At 38.4% G+C, this 27,882-nt stretch overlaps 2 protein-coding genes and 1 pseudogene across 3 annotated transcripts in view; 1 reads left to right on the plus strand and 2 right to left on the minus strand.

The window, feature by feature from the left end:
* The first annotated feature begins 1,776 nt into the window (after window positions 1–1,776).
* UROD (uroporphyrinogen decarboxylase) lies at window positions 1,777–5,274 on the plus strand. 2 transcript variants are annotated; one of them, XM_016123499.2, is made up of 10 exons: window positions 1,777–1,907; window positions 2,599–2,711; window positions 2,830–2,909; window positions 2,985–3,047; window positions 3,288–3,485; window positions 3,612–3,773; window positions 4,141–4,278; window positions 4,429–4,529; window positions 4,620–4,686; window positions 5,031–5,274. In XM_016123499.2, the coding sequence occupies exons 1-10, from the start codon at window positions 1,783–1,785 to the stop codon at window positions 5,190–5,192; spliced, it is 1,209 nt and encodes a 402-aa protein (XP_015978985.2). In that variant the 5' UTR covers window positions 1,777–1,782; the 3' UTR covers window positions 5,193–5,274. The 2 variants fall into 2 exon arrangements, with proteins under 2 accessions (XP_015978985.2, XP_015978986.2); XM_016123500.2 differs by lacking the exon at window positions 2,985–3,047.
* A 925-nt stretch (window positions 5,275–6,199) lies between these two features.
* Window positions 6,200–27,882, minus strand: part of ZSWIM5 (zinc finger SWIM-type containing 5) — a 138,669-nt gene continuing 116,986 nt past the window's right edge. Inside the window, exons 12-14 of the mRNA XM_016123497.2 lie at window positions 10,274–10,437; window positions 9,689–9,770; window positions 6,200–8,966 (exon numbers count right to left, since the gene is read on the minus strand). Of these exons, the coding sequence (XP_015978983.1) occupies window positions 8,104–8,966; window positions 9,689–9,770; window positions 10,274–10,437 (1,109 nt within the window). The 3' untranslated portion in view covers window positions 6,200–8,103. The remainder of the gene's footprint in view (window positions 8,967–9,688; window positions 9,771–10,273; window positions 10,438–27,882) is intronic.
* Window positions 14,164–14,282, minus strand: LOC118606601 (annotated as a pseudogene).

The raw sequence follows: 27,882 nt of genomic DNA on the forward strand, positions 1-27,882 counted from the left end.
CAGTAGTTTCTACCCGAGCAATCTGCCCCTCCCCATCCCCATTTCTAGTACCATTTATCTACACCGCTACTACCCTCATTCAAGCCACTATCCTATCCAGCTTGGATCATTGCAACTGCTATTTTTCCAGTCCTCTGGCCTCCTGTTTTGCCTCTTCGCCAAGTCATACTACGATCAGAAGAATCATTTAAAATTCCCCAGACATCTTCTCGGGCTCCCAATCCTCGGGACGGTGTGACTAAAATGGGAGAATAACCCCCTATCCAGCCCTGCCACTAACCAAGGAGTCGAGTCATTTAGGCTTGATCTTGGTTGTTACTCCTTCTAATCCCAGCACACTATTGACTGTTATCCAGTTTCTCCTAGTAATTCTGAACCAGATGAGAGGAAAAGCCGAGGTGGGAAGGGAGGAGGCAAAAAAGATGGACAGGAACTGTTTGTTGGTGAAGTACAATCATGGAAGAAAAGGAAATTTTGTCCCCTCCCTGCTTAAAAAAGTTTTGAGATAGAATTCACATACCACTCAATTCATCCATTTAAAATGTGCAATTGAATGGTTTTTGATATCACATTTTTAAAAATTGTGGTAAAATGCATATAATGAAATTTGGCATTTTAACCATTTTAAGTATACAATTATCTATTTTCAAAACTTTTTTTTTTTTTATCACCCCAAACAGAAAGTCTGTACCATTTAAACAATAACTCCTCATTGCTTCCTTTCCCCAGCCCCAGGTAAACTTTATTTTCTGCCTCTATGAATTTATTTGCCTATTCTAGATATTTCATGTAAGTGGAACCATACAATATTTGTCCTTTTGTGTCTGTCCTATTTCACTAAGTTTAATGTTACAACAATGTTGTAACATGTATCAGAACTTCTTTTTATGGCGGAATAATATTCCATTGTATGGACATACAACATTTTGTTTACTTAGTCATCTAATAATGGACACTGGTGGAAACTTTGTTTTGATAGTTTTCAAATAATTGACATTATCAAGAAAGAATAAATGATCCCATGTAATTTTGACAGTTTTCCATTCTTTATTTCCCCTAGAAAATTGGGAACACAGTGCTCTTTTCTCTTCACATTATTTGTATGATATTGCACTACACAGGCTAAAGTAAACAAATGTACCTCATCCACATGGGCCTGCATAACTTGCACTCTGCAGATGTCTCCAGCCTCTTTAATTCCACCGGACTGATCTCCTAGTTCCATAATAGACATTTGCTTTTTTGCCTCTTCACTTCGCACATGCTGTTCCCTCTGCTTGGAACACCCCCATCGCTTTCCCCAAATAAGAGGGGAGCCTGTTGGTACGTGCTTCTAGCTTTCGCCTCTTAAAACATTTATTACTGCAATTGCTGATTTCTCTGTTTCTTCGTCAGTCTGTAGCTCCTTATAGGAAGGCGCTGTCTTGGTCACTCTTGTAACTTCTGTACCTATTATAGGCTTTTGGTAGGTAATATAAATATTTAATGATTTCGGTTCCCTGTACAGCTCGGTTCCATAATCCACTGTATGCCTGGCTGGGTCATCCATAAGATTGTTAGAATCATGGACAGTGGGAGTGAAAGTAAGACTTAGGCCAAACCTTCAGGATTTCTAGGCCACTAAAGGAGAGCAAATTTCTCATGCCACGGTAAGGTGCAGTTAGAGCGAAGCTCTTTTTTGGGGTGCGGGACTTTACGGCGAAGTGAGGTAGGGGGTCCTACCGGCAGCAGCCAGGACAGCCTCGAAGTTTGTCGCTAGAGATCAATCATGTGACTTTCAATATGGCCACCGCCTTGGCTCAGTCCAGGAAGGGGCGGAGCCTGGAGAGGGTTAGTCTCAGAGTCAGGTTAAAGTGGGGACTGCCTCGCAGTTACAGACGTCTTATCATGGAGGCGAACGGGTTGGGGTGAGTTCTGTGCACCAGGCGGCGTAGCCAGCGGGGCGTCCGACCTGAGTCAGCTCATGGATCTGTCCCTATACCTGCTTTCCCCCTGGAGAGCCGCCAGCCCAAACCCCAGAAGCTGGAATCCCTAAAATCCTTTAGCCGTGGATTCCAGAGACCTTCATCCCTGAATCCGCGGAGCTGGCTGCGTTCCCCAGACCTTTAAGCTGGCTGCATTTCCCAGACCTTCATTTAGGGATGTCGCCAGGATTATTAGTCCTCAATTAGGACTTCTATTTCGGGATCGTCAACTCTTATCCCTCCTTTAACCCTCAGATCTGGAACCAGCCTACTTATTCTTCCCTGTTCCCTGTGATTATCTGGTCCAGAGACCCTCAAACTATCCTTTCTAGGCATTTATCTCTCCCCTTCCCCCACCTCCCCAGTCCTTCCAGTGGCTTTGAGCTTGGGGAAGCTAGGACTGTGTGTAGGATAAAGGCCCCATCCAGCACAGGCTCCTCTGGTCTTGTGCACCACCTGATTAGGTAGAGAGGAGGCAGAATGGGTGGGGAGCCACAGCTTGGGAGCTGGTCTGGAGAAGACAGATAACAGTGTTGGAATGAATCCATCTTAGGAACCCGAGCCTTCCCCCAGTAAGTGTCAGCCTAGCTTACTGACACTTATCCACCCCTCCGCCCCAATCCCCCATCTCCAGTCCCTGTAGTTTTCCGGAGCTGAAGAATGATACATTCCTGCGGGCAGCCTGGGGAGAAGACACAGACTACACTCCCGTTTGGTGCATGCGGCAGGCAGGCCGCTACTTACCAGGTCAGGGTCAGGGTCTGGAAGTCTCAGTAAAACTCTGGAGGGTGAAAAATTTTTGAGGGGCAAGGGAGGGCTTTAGAAGTTCCTCAAGGCTGAGTTTTGACTTCCCTCTCCTCTACAGAGTTTAGGGAAACTCGGGCTGCCCAGGACTTTTTCAGCACCTGCCGCTCCCCAGAGGCCTGCTGTGAACTGACTCTGCAGGTGAGGGGTCCAGAAAGAGGGAGGGGTTTATGTCCTTAGCTCACCACCTAGCAACCTGTCTTCTATTTCCTACAGCCACTGCGTCGCTTCCCTCTGGATGCTGCCATCATCTTTTCCGACATCCTTGTTGTACCCCAGGTAGCTACTCAAATCTGCTTCTGGAGCAGATGAAAAAGGGAAAAGATGAAACAGTCAAGGATCAAGATGAGCACTTATCCTCATTGGTCAGAGGGAAAAACTAAGGCTGGACGGGAAGACCGGGCTGCAGGAGTTTGGCTGAGCTTAATTCTTTTTTTCCTCTTTCCTGGCAATGGGCTGAACAGAGCCTTTCCTCCTGGAGTTAAAGGTTGGGAATACAGATGTTTTCTCCCCCTCCAGGCACTGGGCATGGAGGTGACCATGGTACCAGGCAAAGGGCCCAGCTTTCCAGAGCCATTAAGAGAAGAGCGAGATTTAGAGCGCCTCCGGGATCCAGCAGCAGTGGCCTCTGAGCTGGCCTATGTGTTCCAGGCCATCACCCTCACTCGACAACGGCTGGCTGGGCGTGTGCCACTGATTGGCTTTGCTGGTGCCCCGGTACTGTGAAACAGGGCAGGAACTCAGGCATGGGAGAAATTACTCTGGCAGGTCTGGTGTAGACAAGGGAAGAAAGTATCAATCTGGCTTCTACACCTGTGACATTCTCTTTGTATCCTTTTGTAGTGGACTCTGATGACATACATGGTTGAGGGTGGCGGCTCAAGCACCATGGCTCAGGCCAAGCGCTGGCTTTACCAGAGACCGAAAGCCAGTCACCAGCTGCTTCGCATCCTCACTGATGCTCTGGTACCATATCTGGTGGGACAAGTGGCTGCTGGTGCCCAGGTGAGTCCTGAGGGAGAGACAAATGGGCCGGGGTTTAGTCTATAAGGACTAGAGCTGCAGAGTTACCTACACCTGAGAGGGTGGGTGTCTTAATGGCAAGCATGAAAGAAGCTTGGCCTGCAGTTATCTGGCTGGAGCACCGAGTCTGCCCTGACACTGTTAGGAGTTTAATGATCTGTGTGTTCAAAGACCAAAGCTAGCACTGGGATCTGGAGGAAAAGGCAAAACTTTTTGACTGGAACTGAGTTTATAGATTTAGGCAGTATGAGAGGTTGAAGTCATGGGGAAAATTGAGGTACATTCTGTGTGTGGGACTTGATATACTTCCTTTTTGTGTGTTCTTTCCCTTTACATTCCCTAACTCTAGGCGTTGCAGCTCTTTGAATCCCACGCAGGGCATCTTGGCCCACAGCTCTTCAGTAAATTTGCACTGCCCTATATCCGTGATGTGGCCAAGCGAGTGAAGTCCAGCCTGCAGGAGGCAGGCCTAGCACCAGTGCCCATGGTAAGAATGGGGTTGGGGTGAGTGAAGGTATGACTGTGGAGCTTTCAGGATAAGTCCTGCATGGACTGAAGTGACCACTCGAGGGCAGCAGAGGTATGATAGTGGGCATAGCAAGTCTCTCTGTAGGCTGAGACCTGCCCTTTCTCCCAGATCATCTTTGCTAAGGATGGACATTTTGCCCTGGAGGAGCTGGCCCAGGCTGGCTATGAGGTGGTTGGGCTTGACTGGACAGTGGCCCCAGAGAAAGCCCGGTAAGTATTGGAGGGTGAGGTGGAGCTGGTGCCGCTGCTATATGTGCAGCTGCACCAGCTCCACCAACGTGGCACCAACTCTGCTTCCAGGGAGCGTGTGGGGAAGACAGTGACATTGCAGGGCAACCTGGACCCCTGTGCCCTGTATGCACCTGAGGTAACAACTAGGGTTCCTGTGTGTGTCTTGTGAGTTTGTCTCTGTACACTCCCATGGCTGTGGGTATGGTTGTATTGTGTTTTTATGATGTCTCTTTGTCTCTCCCATCTATCCCCCACACACCATGTGAACTCTAGGAAGGCAGGAATTTCTTTTTATTGTTGTTCATTTGTATTTTCTTAGTGCCTGGCCCTTCCTACTCATTCAATAAATTTTTTTGAATAATGACTGAATGAATAACATTGAGTAGAAACATGCCTACATGTATGTGTGTCACTATTATGTATAGGGAGAACAGAGGCTTTCTGTCCTCCCCTGTAGCCAGTGTCCTATTGGTCCCCCAGGAGGAGATCAGACGGCTGGTGAGGCAGATGCTGGATGACTTTGGGCCACAGCGCTACATTGCCAACCTGGGCCATGGACTTTACCCTGACATGGACCCAGAACATGTAGGGGCCTTCGTGGATGCTGTGCACAAATACTCACGTGTGCTTCGACAGAACTGAGCATATACCTTTTCTTTCAAGTACCACTAACACAGATGATTGTTTGTTTCTAGGAGAATAAAAGTTCCAGAGTTAGAGTCTAGCATGTGGTTTTGTTTGTTAAAGATCTTTTCCCTTACCCTCAGTTCTTCCTTAGTTGGGGTGTCTTTCTGCATCCTCTCCTACAAGTCATGAGAACTCAGATATGGGACTATGTACATAGGACTTAATGTCAGGGCCATCTTGCCCTTAGATTGCCAGGCCCCAGAGCTGCTTAACAGCTGGAGCTATGACGTTTGTGGAGAAATAGGGTTCCCACAGCTTATGAAGCCTATTTGACAGGGATTTGTGTCTGGGAAGGAAGGGAAGAATAGATGAAAGAGGGGCACAGAATGGCTAGAATACTTAAGAGACGTCTGTCAAGGAAGGTGGCATCTAGGTAAGCAGGGAGAAGCTGAGAGGCCTTCAGCTTTGATAAAAGATGGGCAGACATAAAGACTCAGAGCTGGGTTGCTTAGGAGTAGAACCTTAGATTTGCATGGCTGAGGCAAGAAGTCCTCTAAAGCCAAAAGGCCCTGTGCTGCTCAGGGTTGCTCTGTATTTTCTGAGCATGCCCCCTAATTTTCTCAGGATCTTTGTGTTTCTGCCCATCATGATGGTAGCTACTTCCTCAGAGATAAGGCACTGAGCTGCCTGTGAGCTCTGGAGATGGGTCTGGTGTGGCAGAAAATTCATCTGTCATTTCACATTTCCTTAGACCACTAGAAACCCACTGCACTATAGGCCTAGCCAGCTCCCTGTACCAGCCAGGGCAATAATAGAAGAGAGAGAAGGGCCCCTGTACCAGCCAGCTCCCTGTACCAGCCAGGGCAATAATAGAAGAGAGAGAACACAATTTTGATTTTAGAAAAATGATCTTTTCTGTGATCCATGATTTATTTATAGAAAAGCACTGTGAGTTCACACACTTGCTAAAAAATGGCTATCATGATACAGAAATGGGAGTGGCTTTTTTTTTTTTTTTTTTTAACCAACCAGGCCAAGAGGTTGCAGGGGCCCCATGGCTGAACAGTAAGACTTCAGTAGCCACGAACAGCAAATACAACTTACTGGTTAGTGTGGAGGGGAAAAAAAGGTGATACAGTTTGTCAAAGAAAGGAAAATAAAGCAGAGAGGTCCTTAGTTCCAACTCTAGCTATACCACCCTTTCCCTATCACACTCCACTCCCTACTTGGGAACTAAAACATGGAACAGTAAACACCAAGACACTGGCATCCAAATGACTATTCTGAATGCCCTTGCGCCCTCCTACAATAATTCCAGGCTGAGCAGAGTGTCAAGAGGGTAGCAGGAACATCATATACCGTGGACAGCCAAGACTAAGACAGGTTGCCCACTAGGGCTAGAAACTAGTCAGGAAGGGAAAGGCCAAACGCATCCCAGCCCCAGCCTCCAAATCAGCAACCAATGAGGCTGTGACAAAAGCAGGCAGAGGAAGCTTGAGGTAGAGAGGCAGGGGAAGAAAGCAAGTACAGGGTGAGAAGACAACTGTGGAGCTGAAGGAGCCACGCAAGGTAGAGGGAGACTAGTGCTTACAGCCTGTCTGGTGAGAGAGAATGGTGAATAAGAGAGGCACAGAGATGGGGAACACATTTAGCTGGTGAGAGACTAAGAGGAATGGGGAAGAGAGGTGTGGCAAAAAGAAGGGACCCATTTGTGCAGATCGTCAAACATGAAATCACAGACATACCTACATGTCAAAATATAGTTACACATATAAAGACAGATCAATGGAGAGCAGGCATACACACAAACATGTTTATACACATGCACTTGTGTGCCTAGATACCTACACACTAAACATGCATCAAGAAACAGGAACACAGATATGTATTCTTAAATGTTCACAAATGTAAATATCCTCATAGAAAGCCACAGTCCAGCATACAGACATGTATTCACAGACATATACACACAAATATATGTGCACATAGAGGCATGTACAGATATATCTATGCACACAGATATATGTACTTAGCCAAACAAATGTACACACATATATAATTAGAGATGAAACCACGCACTCTAACACACAGGTGACCAGAGAAGATGAATATTATGAGCTCAGTGGCCTCCCAGACCTTCGCCTTCTCCCTGCGTTTGTTTCTCAGGAGCTCAGCGGGCTCCTAGAGAGGCTGTGTGAGGCAGGAGTGAAAGCCTCAGTGTCCTCATGGCTTCGTGTGGCAAAAGTCAAAGTCTAGTCCTGGCCCTGCCCCTCACCCACCACTGGGCTACAGATGCCCTGTCAGTAGGCTGGGGTTTCTGCATCAACTAGGCTTGGGATTTATTCTAACTGGCCATTTTTCTCCCTGTCACCCCCCCACTCTTCCACTGCCAAGTTTATACTCTGTAAGGGAAACCTGAGAAATGGTTGTGAGTCTCCTCAGAAAACAAGCCGATCTTCCCACCGACAGCTATTTTAAGTACCCATAAAATTAGAACCAGAATTATAAATAGTTGGAACTTTACAATGTAATTGGCAACACATATACTATAATATTTACAGTACCATAAATGCTTCTGTTTCTCTGGTTAAGCAATCCCTGAGATGGAACAGTGTTCTGTGTTTGCCAAGGGAGAGGGCCAATGCCCAGGACACGCAGGATATAGGGGCGTGAGGTGGCATGTTGTAGAGTTTCTGATCGATCTGCAGGGCCCAGCTCCTCCAGGAACGGTGGGCTATATTGAGAACCTTGCCAAGGCAGGCATACTGGCTAGAGTTGGACTCTTCCATGCTTAGCCCTGTGGTCCTTTGGCTTCAGACACAGGTGCTCAGAGTCCTCTCAGGGTAGACAAATGTTTCAGTGTCCTTGGCCTGACCTGATGGTACCTGGGAGCCCAGGCTGCCCCAGCAGTGAGCTGTCCAATTTCTCAGCCAAAGCGCTCTCGTACCAGCAGCATCAGCTTCTTCTTGCCTTTGTAGATTTGTTTGAGGTTGTCGATGAACTGGGCAAACTGCAGGTGGCCATCCTGGGGCAGCAGGAAGGTCTCCCGAGCCTTGCTCAGAAACTCAATGAACTCTCCATAGTGCCGAGGGCTGATGTGTGTCAGGCGTGAGTGTGTAGTGTTGATATAGGCATTGATGGTGGCATCCAGCAGCTGGCGCAGTGGAGCTTTGTCCGTGGACATGAGCTTTCCGGAGCTGCGGCGGCCTGGGATGCCAGCAAGGCCAGGTGCAGTCACTGTGCAGCGCCTCAGGATGTCTGAAAGCACTGTAGCACAGTGCACACTTTTCACCACCAAGGGAATGAGGGCTGCCAGCTCATTCTTGCCCAGAGAGTGGCTGAGAGCGCACGCCCAGAGAACATCATTGATGGCTGGGTGGGTGTCCTGGTTGTAGGCCAGGTTGAGATGGCTCATGGCCAGTGAGGCCAGCTTGAAGGCACGAAGCGGGTAGCCACGGAGCTCCATGTAGCGGGCGATGGTGAACAGCTGTGAATGGGTCATGCCACCAGTGGCAGCATCAATGGCAATCTGGTAGGCTGCCTCAAAGGCGATGTGGTCTTTCTCACAGAGTGTAAGGGCTGACAGGGCACAGCTCTGTGGATCCTTCATAGCACACTGTAGGGCCAATGTGCGAGCACAGCTAGCTAGCTCCTCTCGCTGTGGATAGTCAAGACTGAGGCGCAGAATAGTGGTGTGGGATACGGCTGTGGCAGCCACAATGCTAGTAGCTTCGGTAGGGGTGAAGAGTGTGTACCAGCTCTGCAAGATGCTCACCAGGGCCCGCACACCTGTCAGGGGAGAGCCTGAGCTCAGCAGTGGCCATCCGGGTCCTGATTCAGGTCTGCCCGGATTACCATTTTGGGTCAGAACTTGACCTGCAGAGACAAGTTCTCCTTCCTCCTCAGCAGCCTTGAGATGATCTGAGGCAAACCAGGACAAAGGGAGCATCCCTGATAGCTAGACCCTCTTCCCATTCCTTCCTTCCCCAGGTCAGGATTGAGGGTCTTGGCAGGTGCTCTTAGCCCCTCAAAGATGGAACAGTAGAGCCTGTGGTTTGCTTGCCCCGAGGGAGGGGTTACAGATCTGTCTGGGGGTCCTAGCTGAAGTGGGGCCTCTTAGAGTAGAGTCTTGTGTTGGGGCTTTGGGCTGTAGATGGGGGTCCTGAGCCTACAAGTTGTTTGGGGTTTCTCAAAAGTATGGATAGGGACTGGGACAAAACCACTGGGCAAACTACCTCCCAAGGGTGTACTCGAGTATTGGTGGTTGAAAATTCTCTCTCAGACATGTCTCTGATCAGAGGGTCAAAGTGCTGTTGACATCTGGGTATAGTCCAAGCAGAGAGGGCAGAGCCCAGGCTGGCTGAACAGAAGCCATCTTCTACCAGTAGCCCCATCCTTTCTTAGGCTATCAGTAATAAGAATATGGGAGCTCTAATGATTTGTTGTCCTGTCCCAAGAGGGGGACCTAGGAACTCCTTCACCCCAGGGGTAGAGGGAGGTGGGAGACTCACCCACTTCTGTAGCACATGTCACCAACCACCGCACCATCTCCCGGCGCCTCCAGTTAAGGGTTGATAAGGTCATTCTCATCACCTGGGCAAAAAAGTGGCATTCCCAGTGGGTTAAGCATAACTGTTATGAACTCTCTTCTCCTGAAGTCCCCTGGGCATTCATTTATGCAACAAGTATTTATTGGTGCTTTAAACAGCCACTTCTCCCCTGATAAGTACAGACAGATTTGTACTTATCACTGCAAATATCCATGTTTGCTGCACCCCTCCCCCAATTCAGATAGGCTTTACTGATGACATGTAATGAATAAAGTCCTTATTACCAAACTTTGATTGAGTTGGAGGAATGGGGGTAGTGTGGGGAGAAGATATAGATCTGATAGAGCCCAAAGCTACACTGCTTCTGGCCTTAATTTCAAAATGGAGTCCAATTTATAGAGTTCTTACTTTGTGCCTAGTCTGGCTGTATTATGGGGACACAGAAAGAATCAGACTTGGCCTATGCCCAGTCCCCCTGAGATCTTATCTTCTACCAATTGTCAGTAGGCCAGAAACCTAAAGCTGAGATGGCCCACTCCTCCATACCTGTAACCCCAGCTCCAGGGCCACGTTGAGCAGGGTGCTGTCAGTACTACTGTCTGTGGGAGTAGCAATCTTGAATGCGTCTTGGGCCAGCTTGAAGATGAGGGAAGAAGAATGGATGTGCTTCTGTATTGCTTCTAGGATTGTTCGGAGCCTCAGAGTGTCCCCTATAGGTGCCAAGAGAGGGTCACAGGGTTTTCTTGAAAGCTTCCCTGAACGGTCCCATTACAGGTACTGGTTGAATTGGCTGCTATCAATTCACTGAATGCTTCTGAATGTTACCATCTTATCTGAATTATCAATCTGTCAGCACTGAACCCACTGGAGGCTGCTTCCTTCCCTAGGCACCCACATGAATTTTATTTCTCTTCACCTTTCCATCTACCTCTCACACTCCATTCCCTCAGGCTGTTCAGGTCCCAGAAATAATTTTCAAGAACACCCCCATTTTGATAGCTAATTATACAGGAGGCAGGAAGCCACATTATTGCTTAAAAAAAAAAAAAAAAAAGTCTGCCAGTCCCATTGTTTGCCTCTTTGGAGCAAAAAGGAGCTGGGCCACCAGTTCCTATTCTGTAGGCAAGGATTCTAAACAAAGAACTGGTGTACAGCATTAAGGATTACACCATGTGAACGGCATACATCGCATTAGGAATGAAGGTGTATGAAGGCAGTAATGGTATATGAAAGATTGATGTATCTTATGAAGGAGTCAAATGTGAAATAAAGATAGAACAAAAAGTAGGTCTTATGTTTTACAAAGAGGTATAGTGGTAAGAATACATAGGCTTTGGAGTAAAATATATTGGAAATTGAACCTATTTCAGACATTTACCAGCTCAGTTACTTCATCTATAAAATGGAAACAATAACCTTTTAGGGTTGTTGTGGGAATTGTAAACAATTTATATATAGTTAATACTCTATTATTCTACTTTTACAAAAAAAAAAAAGATAAGTAGCAGTGTGTGTATAGTATATGTATATGCATACATATCCATAGAAAATCTCCAGGAATATTTATACCAGTGTCTTAGTAGTAGTTATCTTTGGGTGTCAGGATTATGGGAGAGATTACCCTTTTTCTTCTGTTACCTTTAAAAACAATTGTTTGAATGAACAGACTTTGTTTTTAAAGCAGTTTCAGGTTTATAGGAAATTGAGCAGATTGTACAGAGTTTCCATATATCTCCTCTTCCCACTTCCAGTTTCTCCTATTATTGTCTTACATTAGTGTAGTACATTTGATAAACCAACATCCACATGTTATTAACTAAAGTCTGTAGTTTACATTAGGGTCTATTGTGGTTAACGAGTCTATGGTTTTTGACAAATGCATAATATCATGGATCCACCATTACTGCATCATACAGAATAGATTCATTGCTGTAAAAATCTCCTGTGCTTCACCTATTCATCCCTTTCCTCATTCTTTCTGTGACTATCTTTAAGTTTTGTCTTTTCCACAGTGTCAGGTACTTAGAATTGTAGTATGTAACCTTTTCATACTGGCTGCTTTTACTAAGCAATATACATTTAAGTTTCCTCCATGTCTTTCTGTGGTTTGCTAGCTCAATTCTTTTTATTGATAAATATTCCATTGTAAGGAAATACAGTTTGTTTATCCGTTCACCTTTTGAAGGACATCTTGGTTGCTTCCAGTTTTGGGCAATTACAAATAAAGCTGCTATAAACATTTGTGTGCAAGTTTTTGTGTGGACATAGGTTTTCAACTCGTTTGGGTAGTAAATACCTTGGAGCATGATTGCTGGATCATATGGTAAAACTACGTTTAGCTTCGTAAAAAACTGCCAAACTGTCTTCCATACTGGCTGCACCTTTTGCATTTCCAACAATGAGAATTCTTGTTGCTCTGCATCCTTACCAATATTTGGTGGTGTCAGTGTTTTGAATTTTACCCATTCTAATAGGTATATAGTGGCATCCTGCTTTTAATTTGTTTTTCTCTAATGACATGATGCTGAGCATGTTTTCATATGCTTGTTTACCATATGTATATCTTCTTTGGTGAGGCATCTATTGGGGTCTTTTGCCCATTGTAAAATTCAGTTGTTTGTTTTCTTATTGTTAAGTGTCATTTGTATATTTCAGATACAAGTCCTTTTTCAGTTGAATGTTTTACAAATATATTCTCCCACTCTGTGGTTTATTGTTTCAGTTTCTTAACAGTGTTTATTACTGAAGAGAAGTTTTTCATTTTAATGAAGTCCTACTTATCAATTTTTTTTCTTTTATGGATTGTGTTTTCATTGTACCTAAAATGTCACTGTCAACCCCAAGGTCACCTAGATTTTCTCCTGTTATCTTCCATAAGTTTAATAGTTTTGCATTTAAATTTATGTATATGGTTCATTCTGAGTTATTTTTTATGAAAGGTATAAGGTCAGTGCCTATATTCATTTTGTTTTTTTGCATGTGGATGTCCAGTTTTTCTAGTACCATTTGTCAGAAAGACTATTCTTTTCTCTGTTGTGAAAGATCACTTGAGTATATTTGTATGGGTCTATTTCTGAGCTCTTTATTCTGTTACATTGATTTATTTGTCTATTCTTTTGCCAGTGTCACACTCCCTTGATTATTGCTGCTTTACAATAAGTCTTAAAGTTGGGTAGTGTTAGTTTTCCAACTTTGTTCCTCTTTAATATTGTGTTGCCTATTCTAGGTCTTTTGCTTTTCCACATAGACTTTGTCATTATCTATAAAGTAACTTGCTGGGATTTTGGTTAAGATTGTATTGAATCTATAGCTCAAGTTAGGAAGAACCAAAATAAAAATAATATTGTCTTCTTATCTATGGAAATGGAATATCTATTTATTTAGATCTTTGATTTCTTTCATCAATGTTTTATAGTTTTCCTCATATAGATCTTATACATATCTTGTTAGATTTATTCCTAAGTCCTTTCTTTGGGGGTGCTGATGTAAATGCTATTATGTTTTTAATTTCAAATTTTAATTGTTCACTGCTGGTACATAATAAAGCAATGAACTTTTGTACCTTAACCTTGTATCTTTGGTATAATCACTTCTTAGTTTGTTTTCTGCTGTTGATTCTTTAGAAATTTCCACATAAACAATCATGTCATTTGTAAACAAAATTTTATTTCTTCTTTCTTAATCTGTATACATTTTATTTCCTTCCTTATTGCACTAGTCAGGACTTCCAGTAAGATGCTGAATGGTAGTGGTTAAGAGAAGATATTCTTGTCTCATACATAATTTTCAGGGGAAACCATCTAGTTTCTCTCCATTACCTATAGGTTCTTTGATGTTCTTTATAAAGTTAGTTCTCTTCTACATCTAGTTTGCTGAGAGTTTTTTTTAAATCAAAAATAGGTGCTGGCTTTGGTCAAATGATTTTCTTGTGTCTACCAATATAATCATATGATCTTTCTTCTTTAGCCTGTGGATATGATGGATTACATTAATTTTCAAGTGCTCAAACCAGCCTTGCATACTTAAAATAAATCCCACTTAGTCATGGTGTATAATTCTTTTTATACGTTATTGGATCCAATTTGTTAATATTTTGTTGAAGATTTTTATATTTACCTTCATGAGTGATATTGGTCTGCAGTTTTCCTTTCTTGCATTGTCTTTATCTGGTTTTGGTATTACAGTAATGCTGGCCTCACAGTGAGTTAGGAGGTGTTTTCTTTGCTTCTATTTTCTAGAAGAGATTGTAAAGAACGGGTATCATTTTTTCCTTAAATATTTGATAAAACTCACCATGAACTCATCTGGGCCAATTGCTTTCTGTTTGAAAGATAAGTGATTTTTTTTTTTTTTTTAGGTGGGACAACACTTGGTTGACTTCATAGAATGCAAGGACCTTGTCAGTTTACAATCCCCTATTTATTTTTTATTTTTTATTCCTACAGCACCTGGTCTTCCTAGGTGGTCTCCCATCCAAGTACTAACCAGGCCTGACCCTGCTTAGCTCCCAAGATCAGACAGGATCGGGCTTGTTCAGGGTGGCATGGCTGTAGACTGAATTAATTTAATATATATAGTCCTATTCAGATTATTTATTTCTCTGTATGAGTTTTAGATTGTATTTTTTGAGGAATTGGTGCATTTCACCATCTGAGGTATCAAATTTGTGGGCACACAGTTGTTCATAATTTTCTTTTTTTTTTTATCCTTTTAATGCCCATGGGATCAGTAATGGTGGCCCCTCTTTCATTTATGATATTAGTAATTTATTTCTTCTTTTTCTTGGTTAGTTTGGGTAGAGGTTTATAAAATTTAATAATCCTGTCAAAGAAGCAGCTTTTGCTTCCATTGATTTTCTCTATTTTTTTTTCCAATTTAAATTTCACTGATTTCTGCTCTAATTTTTATTTTTTCCTGCTAGCTTTAGGTTTATATTGTCCTTCTTTTCCTAGTTTTCCAAGGTGGAAGCTTAGATTATTTATTTTATATTCCCCCAGCTTTACTGAGATATAATTGACTTAATATTATGAAAGTTTAAGGCGTACAATGTGATCTGATATATGTATTGCAAATGATTACCACAATAAGGTTACTTAACATCTATCTCCTCACACAGTTACTTTTATTTTGGTGTGTGGTAAGAACGTTTAAGATTTACTTTTTAGGAAATTTCAAGTATACAATACAGTGTTGTTAACCATAGTCACCATGTTGTATACTGGATCCCCAGAACTTACTCATCTTATAATTGAAAATTTGTACCCTTTGACCAACATCTCTCCACTCCCCCTACTCCTCAGCCCCTGCCAACCATCAATTTAATCTGCTTCTAGAAGTTCAGCTTTAGATTCCACATATAAAATGAGATCATACAGTATTTGTCTTTTTGTGTCTTATTTGGCTTAGCACAATGCCATTAAGGTTCATCCATGTTGTCACAAGTGACTGGATTCCCCACCCCCCCTATTTTAATGGCTGAATAATATTCCTCAGTGTGTGAACAACACTTTTAAAAATTTTTTATAGTTTAATGTATATTAACAGCAAATTTACAGGAACAGCACAAAAGACAGACAACATTAAAAACATATACTTGCATGTAGGACAACTCAGTTAAAAAAGTATAGTGAATGGATGGAATCTACTGTATGATAAAAATGCTACAAACACTATTTTGTTGCCATGAATAAGAAATATACTAGTTTTTTAAAAAATACAAATACTGGTTTTGTCCAGAAAAATTATCAGGTTTATTTATAACTTATGAAGTTGAACTGCTGAAACTTGTTCACTGAAACATTTTGACTTGTATTAATGGTTTATGTTCTTGCATTTATATTAAACATTCACACACAAATGAAAATGGAAAACCTGACGATACCTGATTGTTGTCTCTTATTTTTTCACTTGCAATCATATACTTAGCTACCATTTGATCACTTGGTAAAAAAATATCTAATGTTCAAAACTACCAATAACAGGAAGAAGAGAATTTTTTTTAAAGAATTAAATGTTTCCTATTATTCAATTTTCTCTTCTGTCATATCAATTATGTCTTTAAAAATTTTTAATATTAAAACTATATTCTTCTAAAACGTTTATTTAAAAATTAAAAAAGTATAAATAGTGTTTGCCCTAGAATTGCACTATACTTTTACAACTAATCTAAGTCGATTTTCAAATAACTATATCACTTCATAAGGTACCTTATAATAGTATTCTAAGTTCTTCCCTTCCATCTGTAACATATTGCTGTCATTCATTTCACTTATATTTAAGCTATGATCACCCCATGCATTGCTACTATTTAAGTGAGAATTTATCTATTAGTTTAGTTAAGAATGCAAAAAACACCAAAAGTTTTATTTTATCTTCATTTATTCCTTCTCTAACACTCTTCCTTTCTTTATGTAGATCTGAGTTTCAGATCTATATTATTTTCCTTCTCTCTGAAGGAATTCTTGCAAGGTGGGTCCACAGGCAATAAATTCTCTCATTTTTAATGAGAAAGTATTTATTTCTCCTTTACTTTTGAAGGATAATTTATTTGGATACCGAATTCTAGGTTGGAGGTTTTTTCTTTCAACACTAAATATTTCACTCCACTCTCTCTTGTTTGCGTGGTTTGTGAGGTTGATGTAATTCTTATCCTTTTTTTCTCTATAGATATGGTGATTTTATTCTCTAGTTTCTTTCAATATACATTTTTATTTTGGTTTTCTGCAGTTTGAATATTGTATGTGTAGAAATAAATTTTTTGGTATTTATACCACTTGGTATTCTCTGAGCTTTCTGGTCTGTTTCTTCGTGTCCATCACTAACTTTGGAAAATTCTCAGCCATTATTACTTTAAATATTTCTTCTGTGCCTTTCTTTCTTCTTCTTCTGGTGTTCCTATTATGCATATCTTATATATCTTTTCTAATTGTCCCATAGTTCTCAGATATTCTGTTCTGGGTTCCCCTGCCTATTCTTTTTTTATATTTATGTTTCAATTTGAGAAAATTTTATTGACACTTATAACTTAAAATTTTGGAAATATTCACATGGTTCAATATTGAACAGATACAAAAGGTAAATAATGAAAATTTCTTTCTTCTTCTTACCCCTGTCCCTCATTCACCCACTTCTAACCCCATATGCAACCAATATTATGGGATAGTCTATGCATAATAAGGAAATATGTGATCTATTTCCTCTTCTTTAAAAAAAACCCCCACGAATGGTAGCACAATATATACAGATTTGCATGTTATTTCCCCCCACATATCAATATATCTTGGTGTTTATCCCATAACAGTACAAAGAGCTTCTCGTTCTTTTAAATGGCTGTATAATATCCCATTTATGGATGTACAGGTCCACAACTCCTTATTCAAAGCCTTAGGGTTTTGAATGCATTTTGGAATTCAGAATTTCTTAAGTTACAGAAAGATAATTTGTATAATATTTGCAGTGGGCTTGAGGCAGCATCCCATAATTAAACACTATTTATATGCTGAATGTATGAATATTCACACTAGGTGGGATGAAGAGCAAAATTAATATTGTAGTTTATGAATACAATAGTAAACTGATAACTGAAATCGTATGATATAGGCTATAAATACTTGGTACTCTTTATTTCTAAGAAAAACATTCAATAAAACCTCAAATCAAACTAACTATCTATATATATGCATGGAATAAATATGTGTTACATCTGGTTCCTTGAGGATTTTGGACAAAAGGCTTCATCAGCATTGCTATTATTGTCATCAAAGATTAGTTTCAAATTTAATAATGGGCTAAAAATGGGATTCTTTAATGATGAAGTAACACAACAATAGATGGCCATTAAAAAGGAGTAATTCTAGGGTAATGTGTCTTATTAATATGGATTTCTATATAAGCAGTCTATTCAATTAATTGAGCAGCCATAATCTCTTTTTTACTGAGGAATATATGTTATTCAAGGCCAATTAACTGCTCAAACATTTCTCCCACATTATCTATGAAGATTTTTTGCATTTGTGTTACATCTCATCATTGTCATCACTACTAGCCCCATGTTTATTTGGATTAACACAATTTTAGCTATGTTTCTATCCTGCAAAGAATGTACCACAGGTACATAACTTATAATATTCAGTATTTTTTGCTTTCGGCTTGCTCTAACTCAGTGCTTCTACAACCTTGGTGAGCATAATTCTCTCATATGGAATTTGTTAAAACATAGATTCTTGGGCTGCACACATATAGATTCTGATTCAGGAGGTCTAGAGATGGGTCTGGGAATTTGCATTCCTAACAAGCTTCCAGGTGATGTTGATGCTGCTTGTCCACTGACCATACTTTTTGAATAGCAAGACTCTGACTTTAGACTTTTTGCCAATAAACTTTTGGTGTAACTAATGAGACTATATATCTTCTTATTAATGACACAAAATCTTTCAGTCTTTTTTATCTACAGATTCACTTTCAAACATTATTGTAAGCCAAAGAATCTGCCCAATATTTATCAATCATTCCAAGCATCAGCAACTGTGTAAATGGCACCATTAAAGTATGCCTGATAAAACTGCTGCAATAACTCCTTTAGGAAGCTTTGGAAATTAATTGCTACAAGTATAGAGTATGAAAATAGAAAAATAAATATTTATATTTTCTCTTTGTTGGGGCAAAAATTTCTTGATCACAAGAAGTTCAGAAGGACTGTATGTGGAACAGTGGTTCAAGAATATGTTTTCTTTCATTCCAGCCTGTGAGCTCATGTCATTGGTACCAATTACTGAGCTTTTTAGAAAATATTTCTTTGATTACTCATGTTTTTTGTTGATATGCTAACAAATCGTGAACAACTTTTGAAACATGTTGGGTGTTGGCTTTTCCTAACTTTACCTGTCTGAAGCATTGATACATCCCAGAACTTTCAACCTGTTCTTAGAGCCCTCAAAATCTCTTGTTTGCTCATCAATTATTGTAAATTTTTTAAATAAAATAATATAGGACAGAAAAGAGCTATTTCATCAGCACTCTGTACATGTTTGGGACTAAGATCTTCATTAAAAATTCTCTTAACAATATCAATTTTTGTCTCCTTCATGATAAGCAGAAGCTTCTTCATCATAGATGTTCAGATATTTTATATCATCATCCTCTGCAGCCAATCTTCTGATATTCTATACTCACCTTAAATGTTCAGTCATTCATGGCATATTCTAGTTTGTTTCATGAGCAACAAACCATTGAGTAGCATATTTGCACCACTTCATTGTTTTATTTATTCAATCGTGGTCATGTCAACATCTTCATTTTTTGCCCTCTGAAAATTTTCTATTCTTTATTTGTTATGGTCATTTTTGAACTTTAAAACTTCAACACTTTGTCTTTCTATTATTTCAGGTCATAACTCGTGTTAATTTCCATACCTTATTCTTCAGTAAGATGCCTCATAGATGCACCTGATCAAGATTCTGCACTAACTCTATTTTTTATGCTCTTGATAATGACAGATGCTTCCTTTTCTTCTTATTCTTACCTACAGGAGTATTTTCAATTTTGTGGACATATTTACAGAGCAATTAAACTCCACTGACAAAATAACAACATAAACAAAGAAGGCAACACAATATTGGTAAAGGCAGAGATGTATGTGACTGGTAAGAGCGCTGAGAAACAACTAATGCCTCATGTCATATGAGGTCAGGTTTTGCTGTGAAATTTACAAAAAGTTTAGATTTTTGAAGCTTTTCAGAGTTTTTAATTCCATGTAAGAGAATTTTGGACCCAAAGAAATAAATTTAATCAGTCTTCTATTTATGGATATTTAGAATGTTTCAGATATTTTGCAATTACAAATAATGTTGGAGTAAATAACATTGTACAAACATCATTTCACATTTGTACAAAATATTTGTAAGATAAAATCCTGGAAGTGAAATTGCTGGGTCAAAGGATACATGCATTGTAATTTTAACAGATATGACAAATCGCCTTCCACAAAAGATTACAAATCTATACTTCCACTCCACAAATTTGCAAATTCCTTTGTCAAAATGTTTTCTTTTATTTTGAATTTCAAACATACAAAATAGTTTCAAGAATAATAGAGAGACCTTTTCTTACCCCTGAACCATTTAAAAGTAAGTAACTGACTTGAATTCCATACTGTAGACTATATTTCTGGCAAATGAGGAGGACACTTTTCTACATACTGAAAACACAATAATCAAAATCAGGAAATTAATATTGATATATTACTACCATCCATCACAGACCCAATTCAAGTTTCACCAATTGTCCCAATAATGTACTTTATAGCAAAATAATTTTATAGAAGATCACGTATGTTACATTTAGTCTGTCACATCTCTTTAGTCTTTGCCAATTTGGAAAAATTCTTCGGTCTTCCCCTGACATTGACACTTTTTGCAGATTAGACAAGTTATTTTGTAGTATGTCCTTCAATCTGGGTATTCCTGATATTTTCTCATGATTAGATGAAGACTTACATTTTTGGCTACAGTATCACAGAAGTGATGCTGAGTTCTTATTGCTTCCTGACAGGTGATATATGACACTGACTTTGACGCATTACTGGTGGTATTAAACTGTGATTACTTGATTAAAGTGATATCTGCTAGGTTCCTCTACTGTAAAGTTATATGTGTTTCCTTTATGATTAACAAGTATTTTGTGGGGAGTTACTTTGAGACTGTAAATATCCCTATCGAATGTTTATCTACTAGTTTTAATAGCCATTGATATTTCTAGGCTGAGTGAAGTATTACATGGTTGCAAATTAGTATATTCTTATTTTTATCATTTTTTTTTTTTGCAATCATCAGTTGGCAATTTCACCCTACGCATTTATTTATTCATATCAGTATAAAACTCATGGATACTTATTTTATAATTAGTTACTATCATTACTTCCCTATATATTTATTTACAGCTTTATTGAGGGTAATCGTCATGAAATAATCAGCACATATTTAAAATGTACAGGTTGATAAATTTTGGCAAATCTATACACCCAAGAAATCATCACCACAATCAAGATAATGAAATATCTATCATCCCCAAGTTTCCTTGTGACCCTTGGTAATCTCTTCTTCCTTTCCATTCTAGCTTGCTCCAGTTCCCATTCCCACTGATCTTCCTTCTATCACTATAGTGTGCATTTTCTAAAATTATACATAAATGGTATAATAAAATATGTATTGTTTTTTATTTGGTCTGGCTTCTTTCACTTAGCATAATTATTTTGAGATTCAAGCATGTTGTACAGTGTATCAGTAGTTCATTCCTTTTCATTACTGAGTAGTATTCCATTATATGCTTATATCACAGTTTGTTTATTCATTCATCTATTGATGGATATTTGACTGTTTCCAGTTTGGGGTTATTACAAGGTTTTGGTTATTAAAAATGAAAACCGAACTGACCAATTACTAGTAAGGAGATTGACTCAGTAAACAAAGACTTCCCAAAAAACAAAAGTCCAGGACCAGAGGGTTTCCCTGGTAAATTCTCCCAAACTTTCAAAGAAGATTAATATCGATCTTTTCAAACTCTTACAAAAAATAGAAGAGGAGGAGACTCTTCCAAAGTCATTTTATAAGGCCAGAATTACCCTGATATCAAATCCAGTCAAGGATGCCACAAGAAAAGAAAATTACAGTTCCGTATCCCTGATAGATGTAGATGCAAAAATCCTAAAAAAAATATTAGCTAATAAAACTAGACTGTTGTCTATCACCACACACCAAAATTAACTCAAAATGGATTAAAGACCTGAATATAAAACCTGAAAAATAAAATGCATAGAAGAAAACATAGGAACTAAACTCAAGGACCTTGGACTTAAAGAGGATTTTGTGAATTTGATCTCAAAAGCAAGAGAGGTAAAAGCTAAAATAAATGAATGGGACTACATCAAACTAAAAAGCTTCTGCTCAGCAAAAGAAATTGTCAACACAAGGTAAAGAGACAACCATCTGAATGGGAAAATATATTTGCCAGCAATGCCTCTGATAAGGGCCTAATATCCAAAGTATACAAAGAACTCATACAACTCAATAACAACAAAAAAACAAACAATCCAATCAAAAAATGGGCAGAGGACCTGAACAGACACTTCTCTCTAGAGGACAAACAAATGGCCAGCAAACGTGGAAAGATGTTCAACATCGCTAGGAATTAGGAAGGTGCAAATCAAAACCACAATGAGATACCATCTCACACTTGTTAGAATAGCTGTTATCAACAGGACAAGTAACAAGTGTTGGAGAGGATGCAGAGAAAAAGGAACCTCATATACTCCTGGTGGGACCGAAAATTGGTACAGCCACTGTGGAAAACAGCACGGAGTTTCCTCAAAAAACTAAGAATTGATCAACCATATGATACATATTTACCCCTGAAAACCCATATCTAAAAAGATATTTGCACATCGATGTCCACAGCAGCATTATTCACAGTGGCCAAGACATGGAAACAACCGAAGTGTCCTATAACAGACAACTGGATAAAAAAGCTATGGTACATATATATAATGGAATATTACTCAGCCATAAGAAGAGATGAAATACTGCCATTTGTGACAACATGGATGGACCTCGAGATAATCATGCTAAGTGAAATAAGCCAGTTAGAAAAAGTTGAAAATCACATGATATCACTTACATGTGGGATATAAACCTAAAAGCAACAAATGAACAGAACAGAGACTCATGGACATGGATTTTAGACTAGTGGTTACCAGAAGGTAAGGGGTGGAGAAGGGGGAAGCTAGACGGGGTCAAATATGTGGTGACAGAAAGAAATCTAAGTAAGGGAGGTGAACACACAGTGTGAATATATATATGCCTTACTGTTAAAGTGTACAGCTAAAACTCATTGGATTTCATTAAACAAGGTCACCATAAAAATAAATAATTTAAAAAATATATATTAGCAAATCAAATTCAATAATACATTAAAAGGGTCATGCACCTTGATCAAGTAGGACATATTCCAGTGTAGCAAGGTTAGTTCAACAGATGCAAATTAGCGAACAGAATATACCACATTTACAAAATGAAGAATGAAAATCGTATGATCATCTTAATAGATTCAGAAAAAGTATTTGACAAAATTAAACATCCATTTATGATAAAAACTCTCAAAGATTAACAGGTATAGGGGAACATACTTTAACATAATAAAGGCTAACATCATACTCAATGATGAAAAGCTGAAAGCTTTTCCTCCAACATTAAGAACAAGGCAAAGATGCTCACTCTCACCACTTTTCTTCAACATGGTATTGAAAGATCTAGCCAGAGCAATTAGGTAAGAAAAAGAAATAAAAGGCATTTAAATTGGAAAGGAAGAACTAAAGCTGTCACTATTTGCAGATGACATGATAGTAATACGGAAAATCCTAAAGACTCCATCAAAAACTGTTAGAACTATAAATTAATTCAGTAATGTTTCGAGATACAAAATCAGTACACAAGAATCTATTGCATTTATAGACATTAATAACAAACTATCAAAAAGAGAAGTGAAGAAAACAATTCCATTTATGATTGCATAAAAACCTAGGAATAAATTTAACCCAGGAGGTGAAACACCTGTATAATGAAAACTGCAAGACATTATGGGAAAAAGTTAAAGAAGCAAATAAATTGAAGAAGGAAATATATGAAAATCTATGCTCATGGATTGGAAGAATTACTATTGTTAAAATGTCCATACTACCCAAAACAATCTACACACTCAATGCAATCCCTCTTAAAATTCAAAATTCCAAAGTGATTTTTCACAGAAATAGAGCAAACAATCCTAAAATTTGTATGGAACCACAAAAAAATCTAAATAGCCAAAATAATCTTGAGAAAGAATAAAGCTGGAGACATCATGTTTCTTGATTTCAAATTATATTATAAATCTATGGTAATTAAAACAATATGATATAGGCATAAAAACAGATACATGGATCAAAGGAAGAAACAGAGAGCCCAGAAATAAAGCCATACATATATGGTCAATAACTATATGACAAAAGAGCCAAGAATATATAATAGGATAGTCTCTTCAATAAATGATGTTGGGAAAAACTGGACAACCACATGTAAAAGAATGAACCTGGACCACTATCTTACCACATACACTCAAATTAGTTTAAAATGTACTAAAGACTTGAACATAAGACCAGAAATCATAAACATAGGGTAAGCTTCGTGATATAGGTTTTGACAATGATTTTTTAATTTGGCAGCAAAAGTATAAACAACAAAAGCAAAAATAAACACATAGGATTACATCAGATGGAGTTTCTGCACAGCAAAGGAAACCATCAACAAAATGAAAAGTAACCTGCTTAATTGGAAAAATATTTGCAAATCATATATCAGAAAACACTAAATCAGAATAGGAAAAAGAAAAAAATCCAAAAATATGAGGATAGTTATGGGGCCTCTGAGACAAAATCAAGCATACCAACATTTGCATCATAGGGGTACCAGAAGGAGAGAGAATGAGCAAGGAATTGAACACCTATTTGTAGAAATAAAGACAGAAAACTTCCCTAACCTGGGAAGGAAACAGATATACAAGACCAGGAAGCACAGAGTCCCAAATGAATCCAAAGAGACCCACATCAAGACATAATTAAAATACCAAAAGACAAAGAATCTTAAAAAGCAACAAGAGAAAGCAGTTAGTTACCCATGACGGAGCTCCCTATAAGATTGTCAGCTGATTTCTAAACAAAATCTTTGCAGACCAGAAGGGATTGGCAGGAAATAGCCAAAGTGATGAAAAGAAAGGACTTGCAACCAAGATTACTCTATCCGGCAAAGATATCAGAATAAAAGGACAGATAAAGAGTTTCCCAGACAAAAAGCTAAAGGAGTTCATCACCACCAAACCAGTATTATAAGAAACGTTAAAGGGAGTTCTTTAAGAAGACACATACATACCTACCTACCTACATACATACATACACATATACAATGAATAATTAAATGGCAATAACTACATACCTAGCAACAATTAGTTTAAATGTAAATGGATTAAATGCTGTAATCGAAAGACACAGGGTGACAGAATGGATGAAAATGAAACCCTTAGAAAGGCTGTCTACAAGAGATTCACATCAGATTGAAAGACATACTGACACAGAGTGAAAGTAAAGGGATGGAAAAAGGTATTTCATTAAAATGGAAAAAAAAGCTGGGGTACCAATACTAATACTAGACAAAACAGACTTTAAAACAAAAGCTATGACAAGAGATAAAGAAGGACCTAGGGATCACTTCTGGGTATTTACCCAAAGAAACCTAAAACACTACTTTGAAGGGACATGTGCATCCATGTGCATGTTCATTGCAGCATTATTTCTAATAGCCAAGATATGGAGGCAACCAGGGTGTCTGTCAGTGATGAATGGATAAAGAAGAGGTGTTACATATATATAGTGGAATGTTACTCTGCCATAAAAAAGAATCAAATCATGCCATCTGTAACATCATGAATGGACCTAGAGGGTATTATGCTGAGTGGAGTAAGTAAGACAGAGAAAGACAAATATCATATGATTTCACTTATATGTGGAATCTCGAGAACAGAATAAACAACAGAAACAAGCTCAGAGATATAGAGAACATTTTGATGGTTGCCAGATTGGAGGAGTGGGGGTCTGGGTGAAGGAGGGAAGGGATTAAGATGTATAAATTGGTAGTTACAAAATAGTCATGTGAATGTAGAGTATAGCATGTGGAAACATGGTCAGTATTGTTATAATAACTATGTATGGGTCAGATGGGTAACTAGATTTATCAAGGTGATTACTTTGGAAGTTATAGAAATGTATAATAATTGTGCTATACACTTGAAACTAATATAATACTATATGTCTACCATAATTGAAAAAAATAAAAATATAAAAATTAAAAAAAAATTGTCAGATTCCCAAAGTGTTTGTGTTATATATGTTCCTACCTGCCAATGTATGAGAGCTCCAGTTGCTCCATATCTTTGACAGTCCTTGCAATGGTCAGTTTTTTGTTTTTTAAATTTCATCCATTCTCTTATTGTATTTTTAATATCCATTTCCCTAGGGACAAATGATATTGAGCATCTTTATGTGTGCTTATTTTTCATCGGAATAGCTTCTTTGGTGGAGTGTCTCCTATCTTCGCTCACTTAGAAAAATGGGTTGCTCATTTTCTTATCATTGAATTTTGAGAGTTCTTTACATATTCTGGATGCAAGTCCTTTACGAGATGTGTGATTTGTAAATATTTCTCCTAGTCTGTGGCTTGTCTTTTCATTTTCAGTAGTGATTTTCATAGACCAGAAGTTCTTGATTTTGGTAAGTCCAATTTATTATTTTTTCTGTTATGGATTGTGCTTTCAGTGTTATAGATAAGAAATCTTTGCCTAACTAAAAATGAAAATCATTTTTTCCCATGTTTTCTTTAAAATTTTTTATACTTTTAGCTATTATATTTAGGTCTGCAATCCATTATGTTAATTTTTATGTTGTATTATTTTTGAAAAGTATCATTTTTCTTAAATGAATGGGCTTTGCTTTTTATTGAAACAAACTGGCCACATGTGTGGATCTACTTTGGGACTCTATATTTTTTTCATTGATTCATTTATCTATCTTTATACCGATAACGCTATTATTACTTACTATAGCTTTATAATGAGTCTTGAAAATAAGTAGTGTTAGTTATATATATCACTTTTTCTTTTGCAAAGTTGTTTTTGGCTACTCCAAGTCCTTTACATTTCCATATGAATTTTAGGATCAGCTGATCCATTTCTATCCAGAAAAAGCCTGTTGGAATTTTGAATGGGATTGTATTGCATCTATACATCAATCTGTAGAGAATCAACATCTTAACAATACTGAGTCTTCCAATCCATGAATGCAGTATGCCTTTCTATTTATTTAGGTCTTCTTTAATTTCTCTCAGCAATATGATTTTCACTGTATAGATCTTGCGCAGCTTTTGTTACATTTATTCTCAAATATTTCATATTTTCTTGATGCTATTATAATGATAATTAAAAAATTTCAGTATCTGATTGTTCACTGCTGGCATATTGATTGTGTATATTGACCTTTTAGCCTATAACCCTGCTAGACTCATTATTAGTTCTAATAGCTTCTTGGACATGGACATTCCAGAGGATTTTCTACATAGATGGCCACGTCATCAGAGAATAAAGACAGTTTTACTTTTTCCTTTCTAATCTATCTTTTGTTTTTCATTGTCTTATTGCACTGACTTAGAACCACAAGTATAATGTTGGATAGAAGTGGTGAAAGCAAACATTTTTACCTTTTTTCTTACGTTAGGAAGAAAGGATTCAATCTCTTACCATTAAGTATAAGGGTAGCTGTATTATAGATGCTCTTTAATCATGTTGAGTATGTTCCCCTATATTCTTAGTTTGTTGAAAGTTTTATTGTTTTTATTAGGAATGTTAGATTTTACCAAATGCTTTTTCTGTATTATTGAGATGATCATATGTGTTTTCTTTTTCACTCTATAAGAATGGTGGATTAAGTGATCGATTTTTGAGTGTTAAACCAACCTGACATTCCTGGAGTAAACCCTACTTGGTCATGACATATTATCCTTTTTTACACATTATTGGATTCAATCTGCTAAAATTTTTATTATGAATGTTTGCACTTATGCTCCCAAGGGTTTTAGTTTGTAGTTTTTCTTATGATTTTTATCTGGTTTTGGTATCAGGGTAATGCTTCACAGATTGAGCTGGAAAATATTTCCTCCTCTTCCATTTTCTGGAAGAGTTTGTATAGAATTGTTATGTGTTCCTTCAATGTTTGGTAGGCTTTATCAGTGAAGCTATCTAGGCTTGTATTTTTCTTTGTGGAAAGGTTTTTAACTACAAATTCAATTTACAAATTCAATTTCTTTGAAATTAATTTCCATTTACTTTTTTATTATGGTAAAATATATATAATAATAATAATAGTAATTTACCATTTTAACCATTTAAGGGTACAATTCAGTGACAGTAAGTATATTCACAATGTTTTATAACCATCACCACTATGCAGTTTCAGACTTTTTCATCATCCCAAATAGAAACTCTATACTCATTAAACAACTCATTTCTCCAGGCTCTCTACTCTGTTT

This window comes from Rousettus aegyptiacus, unplaced genomic scaffold (assembly GCF_014176215.1).
Source record: "Rousettus aegyptiacus isolate mRouAeg1 unplaced genomic scaffold, mRouAeg1.p scaffold_m13_p_1, whole genome shotgun sequence".
NCBI classification, from domain to species: domain Eukaryota; kingdom Metazoa; phylum Chordata; class Mammalia; order Chiroptera; family Pteropodidae; genus Rousettus; species Rousettus aegyptiacus.

What these genes read in the sequence shown, in the direction of transcription:
- UROD (XM_016123499.2), top strand. Translation starts at nt 1,783, where the DNA reads ATGGCCACCGCCTTGGCTCAGTCCAGGAAGGGGCGGAGCCTGGAGAGG. An exon ending in GCTGTGAACTGACTCTGCAG is followed by an intron (nt 2,910 to 2,984) that starts GTGAGGGGTCCA and finishes TATTTCCTACAG; the next exon opens with CCACTGCGTCGCTTCCCTCT. An exon ending in AAGTGGCTGCTGGTGCCCAG is followed by an intron (nt 3,774 to 4,140) that starts GTGAGTCCTGAG and finishes CCCTAACTCTAG; the next exon opens with GCGTTGCAGCTCTTTGAATC.